General features: G+C 46.4%; 1 protein-coding gene across 3 annotated transcripts in view; it reads right to left on the bottom strand.

Annotated features, from left to right (window-relative positions):
- ROBO3 (roundabout guidance receptor 3) overlaps positions 1-27,986 on the bottom strand; it is a 91,260-nt gene that overhangs the window by 20,344 nt on the left and 42,930 nt on the right. For 2 of the 3 annotated variants that reach the window (XM_072425507.1, XM_072425505.1), the window contains exons 3-13: positions 20,635-20,792; positions 20,188-20,308; positions 19,692-19,830; positions 18,421-18,548; positions 17,748-17,759; positions 14,348-14,472; positions 12,120-12,291; positions 6,924-7,129; positions 2,306-2,387; positions 2,040-2,208; positions 54-220 (exon numbers count right to left, since the gene is read on the bottom strand). In XM_072425507.1, coding sequence (XP_072281608.1) covers positions 54-220; positions 2,040-2,208; positions 2,306-2,387; positions 6,924-7,129; positions 12,120-12,291; positions 14,348-14,472; positions 17,748-17,759; positions 18,421-18,548; positions 19,692-19,830; positions 20,188-20,308; positions 20,635-20,792 — 1,479 coding nt within the window. The remainder of the gene's footprint in view (positions 1-53; positions 221-2,039; positions 2,209-2,305; positions 2,388-6,923; positions 7,130-12,119; positions 12,292-14,347; positions 14,473-17,747; positions 17,760-18,420; positions 18,549-19,691; positions 19,831-20,187; positions 20,309-20,634; positions 20,793-27,986) is intronic. The other variant, XM_072425506.1, reaches the window with a different exon arrangement.

Genomic DNA, 27,986 nt, shown 5'->3' with positions numbered 1-27,986 from the left:
AGATATGGAGGGGGGGATGATCTGGTTTGGTCACATGTAATTCATTGACCTACCTTGAGTGCGCACTGGCTCCGATATAGGGCTGGGGTCGCTGAGTCCATACAAACTAACTGCTCGGATGATGAACAGGTAGATGGTGTTGGGGTTCAGACCAGTCACAGTGTGTTTCTCCACCTTCACGTTATCCGCCACCGTCTGCCAGGTGCTGCCTGCTGATTGGCTGTACAGAGAAACAGAAGGGTGAAAAAATGTCTGTGATGAATTTGGGGTAAATGTACCAAGCAGTTCTAATCACTGGAGGGGTGGGGAGTACCAGCTGCATGCAGACCATCTTGTTCCGCTATATTACAACGGGAATATAAACCACATGTAACATTTTGCTAAAGGAACACTAACAGTCTCTCTGGAATTGGTACATAAAGAGTAAAGCCGCATACACACGTGCAATATAGTTGCTGGAAAGGATATTTCACGATCCTTTCCAACGACTAAGGACTGCACGATGCATGAACGAGTCCTGTACATACATCACCGTTCTGCTCTATGCAGAGGGGAGGGGGAGAACGACGGAGCGGTACCCTGCTGCGCGCTCTCCTCCTTTCCTTGCATTAGGATATTGGCCCTGAGCCGATTATCAGGCGAGAACCATTGGACATGTGTACGTAGCTTAACAAATGTTGAACTTCTTGTCTTATCCATATAAAGCACTGCAACAAGTTACCTGCTGGTCACATGACCTCTGCTAAACCTCAGCCCACCTGAGTTCCTGCTGAGGTCACATGACCCATTGCCTTGCTCATCAAAGATATGGCCAGCACTAAAGGGAACCTGGTGCAGCATATTCTCCACCCCTTTTTTTTCCCATCCCCACAAGCTTTACATTTAGCCCAACCGTATGACAAAACGATGACATTGAAATTGCGCTGCAGTACAATTTTATCATACAAAGGATTTTGGAGAACGACTATTATTAGACTTCCATTATCCGCACTGCTTGGGTCCAATATTCTCATCCCTGGATTTCCATGTTCACCGGTTGCTTTGTGTCATATTTCATGATCTGTATTTATCTTCTCTGCGTTCTCACAGCGCGAGGAAACCACAACAATGTGGAAGTTGTATTGCTCCCCAGCCTCTGTCCGCCACATACCCCCGGCCTGATTTATGGGGGGAATTTTCCTGCCTCTCTGTTTGCAGAAGATTTTTTTGCTGCTGACTAAACTGTTCCCCACCTGCACTTGCTATAAATCTTGGACAGGAACAAAGCAGCTGGTGACGGGCGGCCCAATAATGCGGACGCAGCACCCACGCTAAGAAAATGTTTGTAAAACCGCTGACCCGACGCCAAGGAAATCCTGAAATTCTGGTGTTTTATCACTCGGAGATCTCAAGCATAAAATAATGGTGGAGGAGGGCAGGTCCCGGGTAACCGGCACCTGATCATTGGGACCTGGAGCTATATGGCTGGTCATGGCGGCCATGCTATGTCCGGTGGGACTTTGCAACACCATAACTGGCCATGTTGGTTCTTCAAAAGGCCTCCTGATGTAATGCTATACTGGCATGAAATTTATACCCAAAAAAACACCAGTTGGGTGACTATCTGGATAATGGGTGATGTCCCCCAGCAGGGGTACAGGTGCCACCATTGGCCAACCAAGGAAGCTTTGTGTTGCAACTTGTAATCTGTAGCAGCACTCATCTCCTCCCACCGCACTCTAAAAATTGTGGATTCTAAATGGTCAATATTGGTTTCTGCTTATAGCATGAGATACCACCTCCAGATGATCACACCAGATCTAGAGAACTTTCAATCCCCAAGACCAAAAAGAACCCCCATTCATGAGCTATGAACTACCTAATCCGGATATTAAGCAGGCCCCAGCCTTTTTGTACCCCTTCTACCTACCCCTTGCCCCGGTGACACCTGCAATCACCTATCGGCCTGCAATGGTGCAAACCAATGTGTCGCAGCTTCAATGCAAATTAACGGTGGTGACCCCACATCTGGAAACTCGGCAATCAATAAAACCTCTCACCTGAAGGCCTCAATAATGTAGGAGGTGACCTGGGTGTTCCCGCTGTACAAGTTGGGATTCCACGTCAGGGTGACACTGTTCTTGGTGACATCGGTGACCAGAGGCTTGGATGGGGCCCCCGGGAGCAGGCTGGGCTCTGAAGGCTGAATATTCACAGGAGATCCTTTTTCTGAATAGAGGGGGAAGAGAAATTCAATGACTTCACCTATATCATCCATATCACTCCCTAATATTACTATATCCGATGGGATTATCCCGCCAGGTACCTTGGACATCCAGGACTCCGGCCCATGTGGTCTCTCCCGTTGAACTTGTCGCTACGCAAGTGTACAATCCTGAATCCGTCACCTGAAATACAACAAACCTTATGTTAATAATGTTATACACCGGGCCCGGACACTCCGCCAATCCCAACACTAGGCATTCACTTCCACATAAGTTTACTGAAATTGTAAATAGTTGAAGTTTAAAACAAATTCATGCCGGGATCAAACATCATCCCCACTTTGGTCAAACCCTTGGACTATGAAATTGGGCAGCGTGGAGTCGCAAGTCCGGAGTTGGCCCTCCATACACTACAACCTCCCCCTGCGCTGCCCTACTCCTTCTATAGGGGGCCTCTTTCCTGCCTCTTCATACATTTCAGGCACGGTGCACCTCCTAGGCAGCGAGCCGCCCTCCCCCTCAACCCCAAGGAGCCATTAACTCATAGCGCCCCTCGGCCCACATGACACGTCAGATATTTTTTCCTGGGCAGGAAGCGGCGGCTGTGATGAAATGGCGCTATTAGCCGCTCAGGACACGGGAGTTGCATTAACCTTCTGACTCCGACACGAGGAGAGAACAGAAATAACGTGGAGGCTCTGCGCTCCCCACTGAATTCCCCCATCAATTTTTAAGCAAATATTTAGCGTGCACGCCATGTTCTGTAAGTTATTCATGAGCAACCTCCACTTTACCTTGTCATGTGACGCTGCCGTGCAGCACAGCAACTGCAGCTCGGGAGGAGATGGAACAGAACGTTCAATGTGGGTTCTTGTATCTGTTCTATTTTTGGTGATCCTGCCAGAAACTCAATGAGCTAGTATGCCTTACCTTGTTACCGGTTATCTCTATTGACTACAGAACAACTCCTACATATTGAAAAGAAGAGGAGATGTGCTGTAGTCATGTAAAAGGGTCAAAAAGGGCTGGTAAGTTGCAATGCAGGGTTTCCATTTTTCTGACCGGCTGTGTATATTAATTTTATTAACATTTCAAATGCAACTTTGTATCATTGTGTGCCCCGCTACCGCCCAGTACACAGGGGCTTCCTATGGGAGTGATCACTGTGTGTAATACCTCCCCCGAGGGGCATCAGATGCTCAGATAAAGTACAGCATGTCTAGGGGTCATTTCCCACCGGGACGCCCCCCTTCCCCGGCTGATCCTATAATCCGCTTGGTACGAGTTTTAATACATTGTAAACGGCGGCTGAAGATAAAGATCTTCTCTGATTGGTGGAGACACAGAAAAGGAGCTAAATGCAAATTACAGGCTGAGAAACATGATCAGAATAGAAGACAGGAGAGGAATTTTTCTGCCTGGAATCCCTATGGAAGGACATGGTTATTTCTGGGCTACAGAGCTCACAGTCACATGGTGAGAAAATCAGGATTTAGCCAGGTCAGGTGACCATCTAAGATCTATGGGGCTCCGACTGAAGCTCAGCAGCAGGATCAGTGAGAAATATAGACGCAGCTCATCTCCTGCACTGAAAATACTTCCATACTGAGCTTCATAACATTAGAAGCTGCAGCAAGTCAAGATGAAACTGTATAGGTCACTGGCAAATAAAACATTTCAGATTGTTTAAATACCCCCCCCCCCATACAGCCCTGTGTACACACATGTAGCATGTTTTCCACGCTCGGCTGCACATGTGTACACGGATGGGGGCAGATCAGGCGCACACATACCTGTCCTGTGCAGGTAAAACAAACACATCTGCTTGTCGGTGCAGTCGGATGAATCGAGCCGAGCGCAGAGCCGCTGTTTGAACAAAAGCTTTGATGAGCACAAAAGAGGCTGCGGAGCGAAGAGACCGAACATCAAACGCTCCGACATGACGGCGTGTTTGTAATTCAAGGTCGATGAGGTTCGGGGAAGTTTGCAGATCTGGGAGAGACGCAGCTTGTACAACACTACAGATGAAACAGCCCCATGAATGCAGAATTTACTAAACAAACATTAGGGGGGGGGAGCACCTGGACCGTGGGGGGGGGGGAGCACCGGGAGCGGTGGAGGGGGGGGGGGGATTCAGAGTCTGCATTGTGAATGTGGTGACAAATAACTGAAAAAAGTCTTGGAGCTTGTGGAGGGTTGGAGAATAAACCACCCACCCCCGAGATGAAAAATCTAACATTTTACAGTTGTCACCAAAGATGTGAGGGGAAATTTTCCAATGGGGACAATTGTCTAAAATGAGTACCTATTTTTAGAGAATTGTTCTTACTTCCTGTTGTCTCTACAGGACAGGAAGCAAAGAGAAATCCCTTCTATAATCCTTCTATAGCAAAAATAAAAAGTGAATAGATGCACAATGTATTGTATATAGGACTCCTCCCCCTAAAAGTTGTTCCATGACTCCTCCCCCTGAGTTACAATGTTCCTGGACTCTTCGCCCTATATGTTGATGTTATAGGACTCCTCCCCCTATATGGTAATGTTATAGGACTCCTCCCCCTATAGGTTGCAATTTTTGAGACTCCTCCCTATTTGTTAAAAAGGTTCCAGGACTCCTCCCCCTGTATGTTCAGAGACTTCCCCCCTCCCTATCCGGTAGCAATGTTTCGGGACTACTCCTCCTATAACAATGTTTTAGAACTCCTCCCCCTATACACTACCAAACTTTCGGGAATCCTCCCTTTATGCATTAGGAATCTTTTAGGACTCCTCCCCCAATAAGGTAATATTTCACGACTCCTCCCCTATAGGTTAACAATGTTCCAGGACTCCTCCCCCCATATCCTATAAACATAACCCTTCTACCTACACATTGGCCCCTCACATTTCATTCTCCCATTGGCCCTGGAAGGTGTTGGGTGTTCTCAAGGCCCGCCGGTGACACTAATCTGAATTTGCATTTAGAAGACAAAACCCGAAATGTTGGATCTGAATACAGATGAGCGCGGCCTCCGTCCTTCTAGAACAATCTCCGTCTAGCAGCGCTCCGGCCGCTTCCTTGTAGAAAAACAGAGATTCATATTTAATTCTCGGCAGGCGTCTTGGCTGGTGGTAAAATATTAAACAGCCCCTCATCAGATCAGACTCAGCTACAGTAAAATCATTTGCAAGACCGGAATGAAAAATGTATGAGTGCATCAGCTCAGCGCTCCGCGGCGGGGCAGCCAGAGTTCAGAGACTCGCAGATGGCAACGGCGCCCCCCTGCGAATCCCCGACCGCTAAAATCTGCAGCAATTATTTCAATACTGTGTGCTCGCATTCCTGTGTCTGGTAAGACGGAGCGAAGGGACTAAAATTCCCAGCATGTCCCAGCCAGGCAATCATCTAGTGCTATATGTGCCCATGAATTGATGAGCGCCATCCACTCGCTACTGGAAAGCCATACATGATATATCCATGATGCCAAATATACTGAACAGATACATTTTCTGGATTGACAACCCTAAACGCTTCCTGTTACAAGGTGACAACCCTAAGCCTTCACCTTGCAATTAACAGCAGCGTTGTCAGTCATGTGAGCTCCTTTGATTGGCTGTTGGACCTGATAGGCAGCCCTGAAAGCCAATGGAAGGAGCTCAGCTATTGAACAATCGATTATATACAACGTATCAGCAGATAATCTCCCATCTCTGGGGAAAGGTTTTCCTCCGCACGCCGGCGACCTCCTCGTTCTTACTGCAGGGCAACCCTGCCATTCTGCTAAGTGCCGGCCTGTCGGAGAATTGCCCATTAATTGGCACCGCCAGCGATCTGCAGAGATAATTCACATAAAGTGCAATTAGGGAGAAGTTTAGCGCTCTCACTTATCACTGCGCTCACCCTCATCGCCATGCAAATGAATGCTAACGAGGAGTTGTGGCTCGTTTCCTCATCGTGCGAGTCATTAATATTTAAATAAAGAGAGGAAAGTTCTCCGCTAATAACTAATCAGGGCGAGCGCTAAGTGATATGGAAATGAGCGCCCGTAATCAGACAGTGCAGCCATGCGAGAGGCGACGTCCAAAGGAATTATTAGGAAAGACCGGGCCACTGTTATAAGATGGGGACAAGCGGACCGGCTTTGGATTGGTGGGCCAGGTGACCGTGTTTGTACAACGCCACTGCTTATGTTATCCATGTCTTTCCCATCTTATCCCAGCCAGTGGTAGACATAGCCAACAGTGGGCCCCTGTGCAGAACAGGCTTGGGGCTCTCCATAGGGCCCCCTGTTGACTGAGGAGGGTACAGGCCCTTGTGAATTGGTGCACCTCCTTATGTTTGCCCCTCGTATTTCACACGAGGGTCTTACAGCTGTTTTGTTGTAGCTGTGAAATATTTCAGTTTTGTTGTGTTCAGATAAGATAATAACATAATCACATCACATGGGTCGAGTGCACAGGAAACGGACCAGACTGAGAACGCTGCGCGGCAGACAATACTGGTGATACAATAATGACCCATTGCTAGAGGCAGCAGACATCACAAGTCACCCCCAGCCAATTAGCACAGATTAGAGAAGATTTAATTTGTATTATCAGAGTATGAACATCGCTATTGCTAATACCATGATATCGCTAATACCCGACACCCACCAACTAGGCGTTCAGAAAACTTAAAGCTGAAATCTGATTGGTTGTTTTGGGCAATGAGCCCATCTTCCCTACAATCTCAGTACTGACCTGCAGATGGGTGATCTGTAGAGTTCCGTTGTCCAGGACGCTGACCCTCGGATCGCTGCCGCCAACCCTTTGCCCGTCTTTCAGCCAGTGGGTGCTGGGAAGGGGATTGCCAGTCACATGACACTGCATTTTCACCACGGAGTCCACCGGAAGCGTTTGATTGGATGGTCCTCTTCGGATTATCGGTGGAATGCGGTCTGAGGTAGCTGATGACAGAGAAGAGATTTCAGGGTTGATGAAAAGTAAAAACTTTGGTTTATACATTTTCATTTTTTTTATTACTGAAGAAAAAACCTCCGAGCCAACGATGAAGGATTACAGTGTGTATTCACCAGGAGTGAAATCAATGAGGGTGGCCATATTGTATCCAGAGCCAATGACCATGGGCCCATCAATCAACTAGGGGCAATGACCCCAGTGGGGTAAAAGAGGGTGACCATATTGTATTCTGAACCAAAGTCCATGAAGCCATCAATTAACTATGGGAAGGGATACCAGTACAACTACAAGATGGCGGATATTCTGCATCTCTAAACCAAGAGGACAACCTAAACCAATGTCCATGAGCCAATCAGTTATCTAGGGGCAGTGATACCAGAAAGGTTAAAGGTGGCCATATTGTATTTTGAACCAATGTTCATTAGAAATGAGTCCTTCAATAAAGGAGCAAAGACATCCTGAAGGTACAAGAGGACAACCTAAACCAATGTCCAAGAGCCTTAAGTATCTAGGGGCCCCGATCTCAGAAAGGAAAGAGCAGCCAAATTGTATTCTAAGCTGTTCATGAGAAACTATCCTTTAATAACCCAGAAGCAGTGATATTTCCTACAGGTACAAGATGGCGGCCATTCTGTACCAGAACTGGGAACCAGCCGTTCAATAAACCAGGAGGTATGACACTCTGAAGATACAAAAAGGAAAATGAAACCAATAGCCACAAGCCCATCACTTATCTAGTGGAGATGATACCAGAGAGATAAATGGCAGCCATCTTGCTTCTAAACCAATGTTCATGAGTCTATCAATTAATTATTTGAAGTGATACTTTGGGGCACAGGTGGAGGGCCGCCATATTGTATTTCCAGCCATTGTTAATGAAGAATGACTATCAATAAACTAGACACAATAGGAAACACCAAGATACACAGGGGCAACTATGTAAGGGGAACCAATGTCCATGGGGGGATTTGCCTATTCACTCGAAGAAGTGGCATTATTGAGGTACAAGAGGAGGGAAGCTAATGTAGAGTAGTAAAAAAAACACAAGAACAGTAAAACTCTCCAGGCCAGGACTAGCCGCCATCTTGTATGCTGAACCCTCAGCCGTTTGAGCATCCTATCCTACCTAGGACATGAATGGTGGTCTTGGAGGATGGACTCAATTGACTGGAGAGATAGAAGATAAGCCATTATGTCTCCCATTATATCATCTCAATCAATATTCCATGTAAAGCAGTCACAGCGATGTCTGGATTAAATCAACAATATTCAGTGCGGTGCTGAAGGCCCAGCGTCCTTGCTAATAACCGTTAATGGTGTTGGTTTAACAAACGGCCCGCGACCAAAGACGATCCTTTCATCGACGTTTCCTTTGCTACTTCATAATAAAGTCTTCGGAGAGCGATAATTAATTAAGTACTTTCACAAACATGACTGCAGCTACAAAGAAAACACGCGGCCCGGCTTGATTTCACTCCGTATCCTCTTTCAAGTTGGAAATGAAAAAATATCGGAGATAATTAGGAGGTGGCCGTAGAATTGGCTGCTAGAATTAGCAGCCAGCTCACATGGTAGATGGCGGCGGGGCGTCCGATGAATATGTATTATGTGTTTTTAGCCCGGGTGTTATTTGTAATGTGTTAATGTTTCCTGATGATCACCCAGCCACCCAAAGAGGGAATTCTGAGCAACGCTGACTCAAAGCTTCGCTCCGGGGGGCGTTTTTTAATATATTTTGACTTGTTATGATTTGTTCACCATCTGCAGAGTCGTTTTTTAATTTTCTTTTTTCCAAAAACCTCTAAAAATCATTTTGTTTTGTGTTATTAAAGCTCGAGCTTTGCAGGCGACACCAGAAATACTGTGGTGACTGCACCAGTGCTGGATTAATGGCCTCCCCCTTACAAAATGCTGCTTTTTGAATAGGTAAAATATATGAGTTATAATATATGAGGTCTGTCTATGAAATAATAAGACTGATATAATAACTTTTATTTATTTCTATGACAATTTTAATATTTGTTCCCTTTAATATTCTCTCCATTCACGATGAAGCACCAATGTCGTCTTGTTTCCCACTGGTGGAAGGTGAGGAGCAGATCGGTTTCTGATGTGTTTTCTTTCCTGCATCCATTGACACAAAGCGCGTTCCTTTATCACTGATTTCAATTTAGGAAAAAGAAAAAAGTCCCAAGGTGCCAAATCTGGTGAATGTGGAGGATGTTCCAGCGTAGTAATGTGTTTGTCGGTCACAGAAAGTGCTGTGTGAGAAGGAGCATTGTCCTGATGAAGAATGAAACCATTTCCCACATTTCTGCCGTCTTTTCCTGACTCTCTCAGCTTTGTCTTCCTTATAATAATGTTGGGTCACTGTTGTGTCTTCTGGAACCCATTCCCCCAAAATGACGCCCTTCATGTCACAAAACACGATGACATGGCTGTGACTTTGGACTTTGTTCTTGGTAATGAAGGTGTTTCCAGTGACTGTGGTTTTGTTTCAGGATCATACTGGAAGATACATTTTTCGGCACCAAGTGCGGCTTCACCGCAAGTTGCTGCAGAATGTCCATGCAAATTTCCTTGCAGCTCTCTTTTTGCTCTGGTGTGAAATTTTACTAAAAGGGCCAAACTGACACTTTGCTGAACTTTTTTACTTCTCATGATTTCAGCACATGAGGGGTACTGAACAACAAACTAAACGTGGAGAGTGCCGGCGTTTGTCCTGCATGTTTGGAGAAGTTTACACATTCATGTCAAGAGATTATAATAATCTCACTGCTCTGTGATATTATTTCATAGACCCTACACATAGAAATAAATACCTGGCACGGCAGGTAACACGGCAGGTTGATATATTTCACATGGTTTGAGTGCCCTAGGCAGTGCAGAGCTCTCAAAGTATTAAGATCCCCAGCATCATCCTAACCCCCCTACCCCCGAAGCTCTTCAATATAACAAATTTCTAGCAGGAGAGAAAAAAAATGAAAAAAGTGTTTTCTAGAGAATAGAAACCGTTGTCCTGGCTGCAGCCTGTAATTTTTACCTGTGGCTCTATCCTCTTCTATTTCATCCTCGGCCTTACTCGTCCGCTGTGTCTGCCCGGCGGTTACAATTGCAGTGTAATCAGCGTGGCGCCGGTGGATGAGCCGATCAATAGAGTTGGCCGGGTCTATTGCTCGGAGCTCCTCCTGACACTGAACGATCGGCTAGAATAATAGGTTTATTGAGTGGACGCAAAGCGAGACCGTCGATAATAGCAGAGTCAACACAAAACAGAAACATTTTCTCTGCTCCGACGTATATTTCAAATGAACTTTAAAAACATAAAAAGAGGGAGGGCGAGTGTGTCAGGACAGGAGATCTGATAGTTTGCCCAGAGGGTAGATGTCATCCAACATGTGTAATGGGGATGGGATTGTATAACACAAGCTTTGTAGTGGAATTGGAGGTTAGTGTTCCGTTAAAATAGTTCATCCTGTCCTATCTGAATGGTTATGGTTAGGCAGTTCAATGGAGGGTCAGTGTTGGGCTTTGGGTTGGTTAGCTTTTGATTAAGGTTGGGCTTTATAGAGGAACAACTGGAGGGAAGAGCTCAGTTTGGGCACCAAGAAGGAAGGAGCTTAATGTTTGGCACCAGGCTAGGGGGGCAGTAAGCTTGAGATACCAGGATAGAAGTGGTTGAGTTTAGGCACTAGGGGTAACTGTTAGGCAGCAAGACCAGATTTTGGCAACCAAGGTAGGTCAGTTCTTTAGAAGATACCCAATGGTGCTTGGTGCCAATTTAAAAAACCAGTGTAGGCTTTTTGCAGGCCACTGGTTACGACCATGGTACAACTTCTTCTCTGAGAAGGCCTGATCTTGGAATCACCAAACTCTCTGGTTGTATATAACCAGTTCAGATTTCTGACCACACAGAATATAAGGAAGCTGCCAAGAGACTACCATGGTGGGTCAGCCAGTAAAGGAAGAAGAATGTCAGAACAATATATAGAGGCACCTGGCCACATTCTCATAAAGCTTGACCCACCTGAACAAAATGGTGCCATGTGCACACATTACAACTTCCATTCCCCTTGAAAACGGCACAATTCTACCCTCCTGTTGGCTCGTCACTGTCATCACTTTCCCAATAATAGAAATGTAAATTTGTTTTGGAATATAAAGCTGTCTTCAAAACAAAGATTTCATTCTGGAAAACCAGACGAGATCAGCGTCCCACTCGTCATCTTCATCTGTGTAGAGTGCAAACACCACGGAACATTCTGTTGTGTATCCGAACATGCTTTATTTTTAGAAAGTTTCTGTGGGCTGATGTCTATATGTGTGATGGGGACACCTGCTTCAATGTAAGGTTGGTATGGCAACTAAAACATTTTTATTGTATATTTTATTTGGAAGTAATTGATAGAAATGAAAGTTGGGATGTTGGGGGGTGTTGTTGTCAGGGTACATCCAGCCATGTTTAACGTAAAGGTGGACAATCAAATAACGACTTTATTGGAAAAATGGATTCACTTTGCAGAGGTCCCATATGCCGCTCCCCACCTATCCAGGAGTCAGAGCTAGAACTATCCAGTCAACAAAGTTCACGCTCCCTGTTGATTATGGAGCTCTATCTATATCACTACCTTGGGTTCCCCAGCCAACAGTTCCTCCACCAAACTCTTTACAGCCATGGAGTAGTGAGCTGCTCTTTGTGCAGAGCGACTCCTCCCAAGCTTTGGGTCTGGGATGCCCTGCCTGTCATCTCTAGGACCCTGGTGAGCTGACATTCAGCAAGGCTGTGGTAAAAGCATGGTAGGGCAAGTAGGCTCCACCAAATGCCTTGCTATGGCCCCCAAGCATCTGAACACGTCCTGCCTTGATTCCCATGCGCTCCTCTTGTGTTGATGCTCTTGGTATGCATTTTCCAATTTAAATTGATTGTTCAGTTGGGCATTAAATCAACATTACCAATACATATCATTGTCCTCTTACCGTCTTCCACCTCCAGCAGAGCTTTGGCCAGGATACTCCCAGCTACGCTGATGGCCTGGCACATGTAGTAACCAGAGTCTCCTATCTGGACGTCAATGATAGTCAATTCACCACTCGGGGACACCGAGAAGCGGCCCACGGTCTGTGGGGGCTGACTGGGGAACAGCAATATCTGAAAAGAGAATGGACAATACTCATTGGCTGCATTTAGATCACATTTAAATACATTAAAAGAGAAAAAACACTGTGCCTATATGAAGGTGTTGTATAGACACCAGATTTTCATTGGCCAAGACGATTCTTCCTGGGTGACACGGCTATGGGCTTTGTAAAGGGTGTCAATGGGGCCCATATGAATTGGAATTTGGAAGCGGAATGTCCACATAATCCTGCATTGGCCAAAATTGCGCCCAGGCTGGTCACCGAATTGTGCCAAGGTATGTGAGGAGAATAAGACTGCTCCGTGGTTGTATGAACACAAGGAGTCATTATACCTAGAGGCCCCTGGTTGGCCCTGAAATATGTAACGACACATACAAAAAGATTAAAAGAAAAAGATAACAAGTGATTTTGGTGATTTTTTTTAGTATGGTTGGATGTACATGGTGGCACCAGTGTGGTCACAATCTGCACCCACCATACCTATGGTCAGGAAATGAGAACTATACTTCACATGTATTATGCGTAGTGTGGTGCAGAGAAGAAATGTGAAGCAATTATGGCGCGTTCACACAGAACAAAAGAGCGCAGCGCCCCACCTTGCAGCGAGCCGTGTTTGCTGACACAGAGAATAAAGCCGTGTTCATTACAGCAGCAGCCTTGACACTCCGCCGGCCTCTCAGCTACAAATTTACGATGTGGCCAGGTCAGGTCGCTGGCTTTGTGTTTGATTCCTGAATACACAACCTGAGGTTTACTTAACACAGAGGCTGGAAGGCGGCCTGTTTACTCAGGGATATCAGATAATAAAAAGGTGCATTCCAGGCCCACCTCAAAGGGCCCCGACCCGGATTTACAGCACTCACTTTCTCTGTTTATTTATTCTGCTAAAGGACCAGAAATTGGAGACTCCATTATTTTTATTGGTGGAGGGTGAGGGGGGTATACTGCCAATCAGCAAAAAACCTGAAATGTCATTAACAAGGGGTATTAAAGGGGACGGCTGGGCAAAAACAAAAAATCTCTGCAAATGCACATTTTCCTGGGCATTACAAGATATCTGTTATGCCAGAAATCCAATAAACAACGCTGCACTGCTGCTGGACAACAGAGTACCTCAGCCTGTAAAGAGAAGGGGGAGAAGGGTTTCTGCAGTCCACAGAGGGGAACCAAGCAGGGCTGACAACAATGGGATTTCTGTACAATGCTAGAAGCCCACCAAACAGATATTTTCTATATAAGTGAATGCACGTGTAATATTTACCCCAAGACTTTGCCCAATAGCATGGACAGGGAGTGGATTTGGGTGTCTCTGCTGCTTTTATCCTTTACTGTAACCAAAACTCTCATCCAGTAAGGGCACCCCTGGTCAGCGGCTCCGAAACTTCTTGATTGGTCGTACTAACCCACTAGCATTAACCCTGTGTCATCCACCATTGCTACATACAGCAGCCAGACAAGTGGTATTTTCAGAAGGATTTCAGATTTTGTTGAATCACAAGCTACAGGTAAAAGGTTGTCATTTATTTATTAAAACGTTGTTTCGGATGAAACCTTCAATAGATAACATTTAACAATGTGCTGGAAATTGTCCAGAGCCCAATGTCTGGTTTTGGCATCAGCTAACCCAATCGAACGCTCAGATTTCAGCGCCAGGCCCTGCCCATTATGGGTTATCGCTGTGCTGGTTAAAGTTTCATCTGGTGGGTAAAACCAATCTGCTGACCACATGACCTCCCCGGTGGAGACGCCGCAATGGGTGTCCTGTGTAAACACTTCAATCCCGGACACTTCTTGGGTGGTTAATCTCTGACCTGACCCAAACACAACCTCAGTCTGATGACATGGAATATCGGAGGCCAGCAGCAGCCTTCATAGAGGGACAAAACTGCAGAATAATGGGCAGTGACAAGATTAAAATTCTCATATTTTCTTTCTTTCGTTGAATATTTTGAGCTCACTGATTTATTTAATTATGATATACAATCGATACCCAACCAATGAAATTCCAGATCCCTTGTTCTGATTGGCCCTGGCCCAGAACATCATCATTATGACATCACACTTACCTGGCTGCCCTCCTTCTGCCAGAACACAGCGGGCGGTGGGTTCCCTTTGGTCTCGCATTGGAAGGTCACCGTGCGGCCCTGGACGACAATCTGGTCTCGTGGCCGGGTCACCAGCTGGGGCGGCACTGGAATGTAATGGACGTTATTGGTAGAGAATTCAGATTGAAATTAAACATGGTGGGCAACTACTTATTTACCATTGCAAGGAGAACTGGGCATAGCTGGGGGCATAGACAGGAATCTGAATATTCAGTATTATAATATTAAAACCCTAGATTGATATAGAAGGGTCAGAGGTCACCTGAAGTTTGATAGTTGCAGCCAGGTCAACTCTCTGGGTGTTTTCCAGCTTCTGAGTGCACACAACAGCATCAATAGCAATGCTTTACAATAGTTTAGATTCATAATAAAGGTGTAAGAAAGGGCAAGGCGAGGTGGTCTTCAATAGCGGGCGGCACTTTCGCTCCCTGACTCCCAAAAATGTGTGATTTTTGTATTATATTTCTGCACAATTGTGACAATTGGACGTTGAATGTTTCCTTTCTTACAATATCTCATTCCTGATTGGCTGCCATGTGGCAATGATTTGTTGAATGGTTCCCTCCCTAAACTGATCATTGCATTCCAATTATTGGAAGAGGATGCAGTTGGATGGGCCCGGCACCGGGAAAATCTCCCGCACCCTCAGCACTATGCACTTTGGGTATTGTTCGGTCAGCCCCAGCCTTTGCGATTTATTATTCAGAAATAGAAAATTGTTTCTACATCAGGCAGGACAATGGTTGGACTTATTATCTGCTGTAATTCAGAATTCTTATTTCCCTCGTTCGCCTTGAAGCAGATCGTAGCCGCTAATTACCAGCGCTTATTTACAAGGATATGAGCTCAGTTTCGCCTCCGCCGCAGTAAAGGGCTCCCAGAAGGTTCGTGTTAAAAGGCAGCATTTTAAATATTCATAAAAAAGCATCTCGGTCCTGGCTCTGCGCTGCTGTAAACACGGCTATTTGTAGAAGCGTTCCAATCGCAGTCATTTATTTAAAGCATGTGGGGTGGGGTGGGGGGTGCTACAGCAGATCTACATTGTAGTATTACCGGGGTGGACAATTGCTGCACCTCTGATGTCCTCGTGTATTGGTTGGAACACTGACATAGAAGACCCTTTGAAGGGTCATCAGACCCCCAAAGTCACTCTAGGTTCAGAGAGTAGTGACCCAATGATTTCTCATATCTCATGGGGATCTATAAGCTGACCAAGCTGCCCTAATCTGTCATGGTGGAGCCAGGATGACTCCACCACCTGAGTTCCCAATGGATGGAAGGCACAGCATGCTGGCACACTGGTTAGCACTTTTGCAGCACTGGACCCAGGTTCAAATCTTGGCCAGGGCACTATCAGCATGGAGTTTGCAGGTTCTCCCTGTGTTTGCTAGGGTTTCCTCTGGGTACCCCTGTTTCCTCTCATTCCAAAACATGCAGTTAGGTTAATTGGCTTCTTCCCAAAATTGTCCTTAGACTGTATTAATGACATATGGCTACGGTAGGGACATTAGATTGTGAGCTCCTTTGAGGGACAGCTAGTGACATGACTATGGACTTTGTACAGCGCTGCGTAATATGTCAGCATTATATAAATATTGTGTAATAAAATATTATTAATAATAAAAGATATATGAAATGGTTGCCCTTGAGTCCTGGACTGTATTGTGCCAGTTTTTTACACTCCTGGTAGTGACTAGCCTTCCAGTTGGCCAGCAAGACCAACCATGGGCACAAGGAACACATGGCAGGTGATGGGCCCGCTCCTAATGTATCAAAGGTGACTTGTTACAGCACTGGGGGCAAAAAAGGGGGCCTCCAGTGCTACCACAGCCCACACAGTACCTTAAGGACCATTTGGGTTTTGTCTTCCAGTAACCAAGGTGCCATTTAAAATAAATGTGTTACATTATCGGTCATTGCACCCGCACAGCTTTTCCTGATCTGCAGAGGGATAGCGAGCACTTCAGGAAGTCAGCAGTGATCATTGACAATGGACAATAGAGTGAAAGACATAAAGAACGGCGGCTTTCATCTTCCATCACAAATACTGCGTGTGCTCTGCGGCCTCCATGGCACAAATATCATGAAGGGTCCCCATATGACGACAGCGGATGACCTTCCCGTTTTTCATTCCTAGGTTGATATCCGGACGCCTGTCAGCAGCCTCGTCATACACCAGGCAATTTTGTTGCAATTTGTAGTGGAAATTGAAACCGTTTTGTGCCATCCCAATTTTAGTCATTTGGCCTCTAAAAACCACAAAATGTTTGCGGCTGCGTAAAAGCTGCAGAATTGCCGAGTGCATGGCCAGTATATTCGGGGGTGTGATTTCTGGGCAGACCGACCCGTTTCATGTGGTCAGTAAATGGCACAAATTCTCTTCCCACTTTGGTAGGGATTAAAGGGACCCCAGACATGAGGTCAGGGCCTCTTGCTCTTTAGCTGATAAGAGGCAGACAGGAAATTAGCTGCTCATTAGGCTGGGAGACAAGGCTGGGGTCTGACCTGAATGTGACCGAAAGCCACTATTAACCCCTTCATAGTGCAGCTTATGACCCAGCAGACTCCGGTGCCACTTGTGGTCATCAGATGGTGCAGCAATGACAGAGAATTGTAGTCCAGGGGCAACAAAAATGAGGTGGAAGTAGAACCCATAGCCTTGGTTTTACTCCAATAATGTTCAGATCTTGTAGCTGCCAGTTCCAGGGAAGTCGCCAATGCAGCTCATGAAGACCGAGGTCCCCTAACTTATTGGTGGGGTCTACAATATATATCTATGGTGGTGGCCATATGGGTGAGCCAGGCTGCAGAGGAGAATAGGAGTGATTGTTCAATAGAGCCAAATAGAGCCCCATCACAATCTTCCATCTCTATCATTCACCACCATTGGGGATCAATGTGGAGGATACATTGTTAGCAGCCTGGAGTCTGTGCATTCATTTGTAGAAAATGCTTCTCAAGTAGAAATACCTCAACAAGATTACAAAGGGGAGGTATTCTGTAGTTCATTAAAGGAGAACTGGGCAGGGCTGAGACCAATGAATGTACTATATACATCTTCTAGATATAGACTAGGGGCACCCTTGTATCAAATTCATTTTTCCAGTGAATGTAGTCCTAATAGAATATTGTTGCCATCATAAAAGCGGGGAGCCCTATACGCCCATTTATTGTGCATGCTTTACTGTCTCTTTCTTTTTACCCAGACTTACAAATGTATAAAGGAGATAAAACCAACATGCTGAAACAAAGCAAAGGTTCAGTTTCTCATTAAAGGGAATGAAAACATGCAAGAAAACCCGACATCCAATAATCAACCCCACACCCGGCATGCATGCAATGAGGTGAAATGGATACTTACAGAATGGGCCGACTGCAACCACGTGGACAAAAAATATAAAACAAAAAATAAGGATGGGATGAGTGTGACTGAATCGAAATGTTGGAAAATGACAATGTGAATACAAGACATGAATAATGACATTCAGTGAGTCAAGTGGACCTGTCACAGTGGAAGAAGGAGCCAGTTGTAGTAAAAGCAACGCTAGTCTGGCTGCAAAGAATCTGCAACAATTCGCTATAACAATAATATAATATACAAATATAACATTCTGTCTCTCACTCTGAATATATATTAATATTAAGCTATATCAGATAAATTCTTGGACTTGCTCAGTTGCAACACTTTAAATTTAAATTCTTTTGCTGGCTGATAAAAGGCCATGCACGACCCATACAGAAATCACATGACTGCCCCAGGCAATATCAGTTCATGGAATTGCATGAAGCCAGCGCCATTGTTGCGAAAGAGGTCACTGACTCCATGCTGAGTCGTTGGCAGCTGCTTCCAGTGTGCCAAATGCAAATATTTACACCAATCAGCAATAACTGACATTGATCATGGATTTTGTACAATGCAGGACACAAATATCTCAGACGTGTTCATGGTTAGTGAATATTTCATATTACGTGATCATCTATAGAACAGGAAATAGATGAAATGAGAATAAAATGATCATGGATGGAGATCTTACCGTGAACGCCGAGGGAGCCCGACACTTCGGATTTGCCAACGCTGTTTTCTGCAATACAGGTGTACGTTCCTTCATCCTCCGAGGTCACCCGGGAGATGCGCAGGGTGTTGTCACTACGGATCTCGTACCTGTAAATTCAAGGTGTCACTTGCTGTGTGATCCAGAATACCAATTGTAGATGGTGCTATAGACTGAGCGGTCAGGTAGAAAATATTACTATGAAATTACTAACAGATTCCTTCATTTGTAGAATTAAATCACAGCAGCCAGAATTCCCATAGGCAACAGTGTGGAGGAGGGATGGAGGAAGAGCAACACCAATTTATTTTGTGGACGACGGAAAATTACTGCACAGCCAATACTGAAAATTGGTCAGCTTGAAGTGCCCATGGTGGTCCACCTATACCCAAATGGCCATGGTGATAGTCATCTTGTATAGGGAGTCACAAAATGCATAGACCATTCTCTGAAGAATGGCCAGCTGGAGGTGCCCATGGAGGTCCACCTATACCCAAATGGCCATGGTGATCGTCATCTTGTAAAAAGGAGTCACACACTGCATAGACAATTCTCTGAAAATTGGTCAGCTGGAAGTGCCCATGGAAGTCCTTTTATGCCAAAACAATTCCAAGGTGGCAGTCATCTTAAATAGGGAGTCACAAAATGCATAGACCATTCCCTGGAGATTGGCCAGCTGGAGGTGTCCATGGAGGTCCACCTATACCCAAAGGGTCCATGGTGATAGATATCATGTATGAGGGCAGGGGGGGTGGGTCACCCAGTACATAGACAATTCTCTGAAGACTTGTCACCTAAAGGAGTACATGGAGATCCATTTATGCAAAAAATGGCTAAGGAAGCAGTCACCTTGTATAGGGGGTCGTCCACAACATAGACAATTATTTGAGGTGCCTATGGAGATCCCCTTATACCCAAGGTGACTGTCATCTTGGATCTTCCAAAAACAAATATAAATCAAGCGGTCCCCAGAACTACAGAGAGTGGAGTCACTCTGGTGTCACTCCGGACTGTTCAGCTGATCAGTTTTGGAGAGCAGAACTGATCACACAGGTTGAATGCTTTGCAATCTTTGCATTGCTTCCATTCCTCCCCAATCTCCAGCAACAAACCTGCACACCTGGCAGAGCTGACTGTCTGTGTTCATAGGACAGCTGGCTAAAACCCACCAGATGGAGTCTTCACTTTAATCAGGTTTATGGCTTTCCATTCCCTAAATTGGATGATCACAGAACAATAGAGATAATGGTTACCTTCCCCGGGGCAGTTCTCCCTCTTCTTTCCGCCAGCGAGCAGTGGGCACTGGGTCACCCTGTACCTCACAGTGAAAATCCACAATGTCATCCGCCAGGACCACTTGATTTATGGGTCGTCTGATGAACGTTGGCCGTTCTGCCAAATGAAAAACGAGAAGGGTGAAGGAACAAAACTAACAATATCTTTGATTAAATGAGAGGAAATTATTTCTTAGATGGCACCATTCATAGATTGCTTCCTTTGATTACCAGCAGCTCATTTAGGACTCCATTGCTACCATGTGATATACAGACATCTAACGTCTGCTGTGTTTGGTGTGGAGAGATCTGGTGGGAGTCGAATATTTGCATTCTCTCCCATACGTATCTGTAATGGGTTGTTGTGTTTGTGTTGTCTGAAGATAATTACTCTTCATCTCTCCTCCTTCTATCAATACAAATATTTTGCTGATAGTGAAATACAGACATAGCAGACCGAATGTCTCCTACTTACCGAAGACCACCAGCTGTGCCGGCTCACTGTCTCGTTCTCCCACCATGTTGGTGGCGACACACACGTACATTCCAGCGTCTGTCTTCTTGGTGTTGGAGATCATCAGCTTCCCTCCTCGGATCTATGGAACAGATATTGTAAATGCATAATAATTATCATGGGACAACTGGAAGACTTCATCTTTCAATGGCCAGGGATATCCTTGACGATAGATCGCAACAGGTTCAACTTCATTACCAATTTACAGGCTGGGAATCTGGAAACTTCCATAAATCCTTATACATTGCCGCGTATGTCTCCAACCTATCAGAATGAGGTCTTAGCGAGGTGTCTTTGCTTTTAAGGCTAACTAAAAATTGGGGTTCCTCAGCCATTGAATCCCCCACCAAGGTCACAATCAGACACTAGAACCATGAGAAGATCAATTAGACACTGGAGCCCCCTTACCGTAATGCGTTCATCTTTGTCGGTAATGCGGACATTTTCTTTCTTCCAGGAGATGGTGGGTTCGGGGTGACCTCGTGGAGGGATGCACTCCATCACCGCCGGTTCTCCTGCCGCCACCACCACATCGCTGGGTGCTTGACGGAAGTCATCCCGTAGGACTGTAAAACAGAAACAAGAATCATCAGATGGGAGTACAAATGGTGGCAGAAATACTACAAGATTGAGATGCCAATGGTGGAATATATGCCAATCCTTCAAAGTCCTAATACTGGGGGACCACCAATGCCATGAGGGTCTAGATCAACCACTCTCAACCAGAACACCAGGGGTTCCTTCAGTTGTGGCCAACTGCCTTCCCTGACACCACAAGAATGATCTTCTACCCATCTAGAAGAATTGAATTCTGACCATGAGTGGGGCACGCATCATGCCAACCGTCAATGTAAAAGGTATTTTTGAACCTTTTTTGGCAGGGGTTTGGCAGTGATTTACCCGGCCCCTTTTAGCCTGGCACACCACCCTGCACTTTTCAGTAACCACCCAGCTTTTTTTTGGGCGGTTCCCGATGATTTGGGACACAGAACAGGGGCTACCCACCTGGAATTTCTTCCCACCCAGCTTAACAACATATCTGGGTTCAACACTGCTTGGGGTGAAAAGGTTGAGAAAGGCCTGGCTAGATTTTGTGACCTTCATATAAAAGTAATAATTCCCCCCAACCATCATTCACCTCCTAATATACTTCCCGCCTCAGAGTACCAACGCTGCCCACCTAAAGTTGGTTTCAGGTGACCTCCATAGGACAAATACATAACATTTCCTCTCCCACCCCAAATTCGATACATTTGTTTCCACCTCCATCAGGCTATCAACGCCGAGGTCATTCAGCAAGGTTGTAACCGCTTGTGATGCATTTCACTTAATCATCACATTGAGAGATGGACGTTTGACCTGCGACCCCCTAGGAGGGACATCTGCCGCACACATGGGGTCAAATCCGCCCCTCTGCCCCAAACGCTCAGCCCAGCAGCCACGCTTCTATGTGACAGGTCTGAGCCGGTCACCGCACATCTGTCCGCAAATGTCTGCCGGAGATGACAGATGAATTGTCCTGAGCACTTATGTAATTAGCTTTATTGAGAGTGCTGAGGAGGGAAGTGAGCACTAAACTTTAACGAAACCCATAATTGGGGGCTGAGTGCTACCTATTTTATGGGACGGTTCTCATACCGGCCTGCAGCACCCATAGAAAAATGAGCAGTCTGATGCTGAGGAGTGGCAACGTCTTGCAGCACTGCGATATAAAGTATAAGCTTCTGTTATAGGGTGACAACGCTCCATCCTTGTCTCCCAAATGTGATCCTAAGTTGTCACTGCCTAATATTTGCATGGAGATGTAAATGAACATAAGGGGGACACAGCTGTCCCTCGGTTGTCACGTGGGGGCTCCAATGGCAGCCATCCATGCAGTGCATGCAGACAGGGAAGGGCTGCAGAAAATTATCAGATCCCTGAATCAAATATTCTACAATTGCGTCTTTTCCTTCCAATTCTGATATTCTAACCTCCTCTCCCCCTGAAATGCTTTCTCTATCATCACACAATGTTCTCACTTCTCCACCATACACATCGGCCTTGGATGGCCACCATGTTTTATTTAAAGCTCCTCGCTGGGCGGCTGCAGGTGGTTTTCCTATTTCTGTCTGATTGCCCGCAGACACACGCCATATCTCATGTCTGGAAACACGCCAGCTGGAAGGGGCCCTTACCGGGACCTCAGCAGAAGATCAATGGCGGAATAGACGGAATGTATTGGTAAAAATACCAGATGGCTGCAGACGGTGCCGGCGGGAATATTTCCCATAATCCTCTGCTTTAATATGGAGGCACTGCTGAGCTTTTCAAGCCACATAGCTCTGCAATAAATGCAAAATTACCCAAATGACTGCAAATACAAAAATATCTCAGGAACCCGAACTTCCTGTGGTGAGCTGACAACAGTTCCTTTGCTGCAGTGAAATAATAAGCAGAGTTGTCAGCTGACCTGCAACAAATCATATGGGCCTAGCTCCTCATCCTGCACCCATTTACATGGACCCCATTCCTCATCCTGCACCCATTTACATGGACCCCATTCCTCATCCTGCACCCAGTCACATGGGCACCGCTCCTCATGCTGCACTCAATCACATGGGCCCCACTGCTCATCCTGCACCCAGTCATATGGGTCCCACTTCCATGGATCCCTTCCCTCATCCTGCAACCAATCACATGGGCCCCACTCTTCATTCTGCACCCAGTAACATGGGCCCCGCTCCTCATCCTGCACCCTGTCACATTAGCCCCACTGCTCATTCTGCACCCAGTCACATGGGCCCCACTTCCATGGATCCCTTCCCTCATCCTGCAACCAATCACATGGGCCCCGCTCTTCATTCTGCACCCAGTAACATGGGCCCCGCTCCTCATCCTTCACCAAGTCACATGGGCCCCACTTCCATGGATCTCTTCCCTCATCCTGCAACCAATCACATGGGCCCCGCTCCTCATCCTGCACACAGTCACATAGGCCCCACTGCTCATCCTGCACCACATGGGGGCCCCCTCTGGACTAAGTCCCTGTCTATCTATAATAATAAATTGAATTATTTAAATCCTGCCGGAGACGCTGACAGATCGGCTTATCTTTGCCTCCTCGAATAGTTCATTAAAACAAATGTGGCTCCTCGGCAGCAGAGTTCAGCGAGCAAAACCCCAACCAAAGTGATTAATTGTATCGCCGCCACACCAAAGACTCCGCTACAGCGCCAGCTGACAGAGAAACATGGCTTTAATTCCCCGCCATCTCCATACAATAAGACAAAACTTTATTTATCAGGATGAGTAACGCAAGTGACAACGCAATTTAAAAGATGACATCCGGCAATTATACATTTTACCAGCAGAAATGGGAAATGTGCCCGGGCCGGGGGAGGGGAAATCAGAGAGAATGCCGTGGCTTGGCCTTGAATATGTAAATACCAGTATATGGGTATAACGAGGGGAGCTAAACAATTTTGGGGGGTCCAAAAAACTTTCTGTTTAACAAAATACATTGCAGGAATTAAAGAAAATAAAAGTGAGCAGTGGAAAAGTGCCTCCAATGCAAGCATGCTGCAGAGAAGGAGCTTTTCTCTATGTGGGGCAGCAGTGGTCTCTCTGCAAAGGTCTGACACGCCCCTTGCTGGGTCAGAGCTCTCCAATCAGCTGTGAGTATGAGATTTACTGATTGGATAGCTTTAGCTGTGACTCATCAGAGGGCGTGTCAGCTTTTTGCAGAGGGACCACTGTTTCCACACACGGATTTTTCTTTGCTTTGGCAGGTATATATAGAAATTATTTCTGCAATGAGCTGCATTTAAGGAGTTGCATACATGCAGAATGCAATGTTATATGTGAGATCCCATGTGGGTGAATCTGATCAGCATTCTGTGATGAATCCCCAATCCCGTGGTCATTATTAAACAATAGTAATCCGGTCTCTGCCATTGTTCTCGGAGTAATGCGCTCTTCAGGATTGCAATTCACAATGCGCCGTACGGAGCGGAACAATGATGTCGGAGTCACCATGGTAACACGCAACAAGCTCATCATATCAACTAGCTGGGGAGGGGGGGGGAGAACAAACAACTCGGGGGCAGTTAAAGCGCAAATCCTTCATTCATGGCACCGGACCTGCAATATGTGCAGACACCGGGTTATTAACAGGAAGAGATGCTGCGATTCTGCCACCGCCACCGGGGATGCGGGAAACGCACTTTATGAATTATTTTTATTCGCTTAATATTTTGATAAAAAACAAAATCTGTAAAGAAAACCTGTCACCGTATCATTCCCATAGGATTATATGTGCAGGTAACATACTCCATGCGTGTTATGTACCTGTAAATGGTGCCGCCATCTTGGATCTGATATCCGCAGCCATAGCAGACTCAACCAGCAGCTACATAAAAGGATATAGGTGGTAAAAAAGGGAGCAGAGGAGCTGGGCCAGCACAGAGACTAGTTAGACATTCTCAGAACAATAGAGGGCTATGGGGTGCTAAGAGGAACGTACCTGGGCTGAGTGAATGCTGCGATCCGAAACTTTATTGTGTTTTTGTGGATCAGCATGCAGCACCGGCCCTCGCATGGGGTACAGGGGATGTCACCCCCGAGGGTCTGAGGGTTTCAGCCCCTTTATAAAGTCTCAGGAAGAGAAATGTGCCGCTGTCTATCAAAAACCCAATGGCATCCAGGCCGAGGTAACAAATCGGCAGCCGTGCCCCCCGCGGCCCGCAGACCTCCCCCCTCTTTTTCCTGTGTTTAGTATTTAAATGCAGCAGCCATGTCTGCAGGGAATAAATTTGGCCCTCAGGTAACAGCGGAGCAAGAAAAAAAAAATCATCTCATGTCAGCGTGTCACCGGCCGGCTCGGCTTCGCACAATGTAATTGAATTTCTGGCATGCTGACATGACCTTTATGTCAATGAGACTCCCAATATCAGCCACCAGCACCGCGGATTTAATTAGTGTTGGGGAGGACGGCGCTGTGGTTGCTTTATAGGGATAAAAATAGCTGGAAGGTGGAAATACCCAACGGCGAGGGTGCAGAGGGGGCAAAAAGGACTTTTGGCACCGGGGTCACCTCATCTCATTCATAAACTGTCCTTGAGCTCCAGTCACTGCAGTTTTCTCCCCAGACCCCTTTAGCCGGGCGCACCACCCAAGCACGTTCTACTGGTTGTGATCAAACCCGCACATAAAAGGAAGCGGTTTTTGCTCGGGCTCCATCTTTCATTGGGACTAGTGGTGGGTGTTGGTGGTCTTATTTCCATCCCGTGATCCCTGACCCGCGTGGGTATAATCCTGGATTGTAATGGGAGATTGATCAATATGTGGGGTCACTGAGCCCCCTGGATTTATGAGGAGGGGAAGAATGAATGATGTGGGCACCATTCCACAAAACACATCTTGTTATGACGTTCTCTGTGCCGGGAACTCTGATCCACTAATTTATCTCATTGTATAAAGGAGGACGGGGACATGAAATCTGCAAATCTTTATCTCTCATCTGTTTTCATGGATAGGCTGTAATGGAAAACAACCCAAGTCTTATTTTCCTGAGGAGCTCCCCGTCTTCCTTTCCCGAGGGGCTCCCCGTTTCCCCTTCCTGAGGGGCTCCCCGTCTCCCTTTCCAGAGGGGCTCCCCGTTTCCCCTTCCTGAGGGGCTCCCCGTTTCCCCTTCCTGAGGGGCTCCCCGTCTCCCTTTCCAGAGGGGCTCCCCGTTTCCCCTTCCTGAGGGGCTCCCCGTTTCCCCTTCCTGAGGGGCTCCCCGTCTCCCTTTCCAGAGGGGCTCCCCGTTTCCCCTTCCTGAGGGGCTCCCCGTTTCCCCTTCCTGAGGGGCTCCCCGTCTCCCTTTCCAGAGGGGCTCCCCGTCTCTTTCCCGAGGGGCTTCCTGTCTCCCATTCCCGAGGGGCTCCCTGTCTACCTTTCTCGAGGGGCTCCCCATCTCCCTTTCTGAGTGGCTCCCCATCTCCCATTACCGAGTGGCTCCTATTTCCCATTCCGGAGTGGCTCTTATTTCCCATTCCCGATTGGCTCCCCATTGTTCTTTTCTGAGTGGCTCCCCATCTCCCATTCCCCTATGAGTCCTCATCTCCATTTCCGAGGGGCTCCCCCTCTACTTTTCCCGAGTGGCTCCCCGTCTCCCTTTCCCTGTGCCATCTACCCATCACTCCATACGTATATGAGCACTTCATGAGTCGTCTCCTTTACAGATTGGACATCGGAGTCCTCTTTACACTGAATTTGCCTCCTCACCGCTCATTCTCCCCTCCGATTGTCCACGTTGGCCCTGCACGCCGAATGTCACCACATCTGTGGGTCGGTTTGTTCTGCCGGCCCATTACCCATCACTCCCTCCACGCTGGGCGCAGGGAAGCATCCGACAAGTGTGGATATTAAAGTGGGATCAATATGTTACATTGTGCAGGGAGAAACCTTCATTAGTGCAGAAACCTGACAGATGGATGCCGGGGCCCCTGGGGGACACAACACGCTTTCTCTTATGAGCAATATGTACACATAGGAGGGGCCACAAGAAGGCTCAGTGACAGAAGATTCCTTCATCTTGGAGCTTTGGTGGTTACAGTGAAACAAATAAAAGAATTCTATGGATGCATCCAACACACGGCCCCACCATGCAGATATAAAAAGTATGCCACGCTGCATTATTTCTAATCAATATTCCCATAAACCAATCAATCGATTACAAGTGTACCGTGACTTGTTCAACAACTGCAAAACTGCCCTGACCCCATCAGATATCGAACGCCATTCCAACCAAATATAGAAAAAAAAATGATCGATAGAGAAACAAATTTTCGATCAATTTTGATTGATTTGACATTTTCATCTTATCAATTAAAAAAAAAACACACGGTACCATATTTGATGTGGAAACACTAAGCCCCCCTAGAGAAGTCCCATAACCACTGAGAATGATGAGACCAAAACTGAAACAACCATCCCAACTGTGAACAATGGTGGTGAATCTCTGCTGGGGGTGTGCTGAGCTACAGAGGAATTCAGTCAGAGTCTATGGTAAGATTAACGTGGCAATCCAGGAACTGTGCTATGTGAGGGAACATTTAAAGATTTAATCAAGTCAATTGGTCCGTGACTGCAGCAGAAAAGATGCCCAGTAAGGATAACTCGAGGTCTGCGCCTTCTTCCAGTTGCTATTTTCACCTGTAATCCGCAGCTACCAGACTCCCTTTTATTTCAAAAGGCAAAAGCATTTCATTGCCGGGGACTCCATGGCACCGTACACAGTCAGTGATGGATACGCCGTTATCCCCCCATGCTGCGCTCTTCTTTACAGTACACGAATAAAGACGCTGCTTCGGGGGTTACACCACCTATATGTAAATGTACAGAGAACCCCCGGGGAGCAGTATAGAGAACTTTTATTTATTGCATCCTATTTTCACTCCAGACTACATGCAACACCAAAACAAAATGCTCCGACCAGATGACCCAAAAATGACAGAGAGAAGATTGATCGCAACTTTATCCTCCTCTGTACTCCATATACATATTAAGGTCAATGCCATGGCAGAGGACTCTGCTCCTTCCTCTATAACTCTCCTCTCCTGAAATACTCTGCTCTGCTGGAGGACTCTGCTCCCTCCTCTATAACTCTCCTCTCCTGAAATACTCTGCTCTGCTGGAGGACTCTGCTCCCTCCTCTATAACTCTCCTCTCCTGAAATACTCTGCGGGAGGACTCTGCTCCTTCCTCTATAACTCTCCTCTCCTGAAATACTCTGC

Source organism: Pyxicephalus adspersus, chromosome 11 (genome assembly GCF_032062135.1).
Source record: "Pyxicephalus adspersus chromosome 11, UCB_Pads_2.0, whole genome shotgun sequence".
In the NCBI taxonomy this organism is placed as follows: Eukaryota; Metazoa; Chordata; class Amphibia; order Anura; family Pyxicephalidae; genus Pyxicephalus; species Pyxicephalus adspersus.
This window is presented reverse-complemented; position numbering and strand designations above follow the sequence as displayed.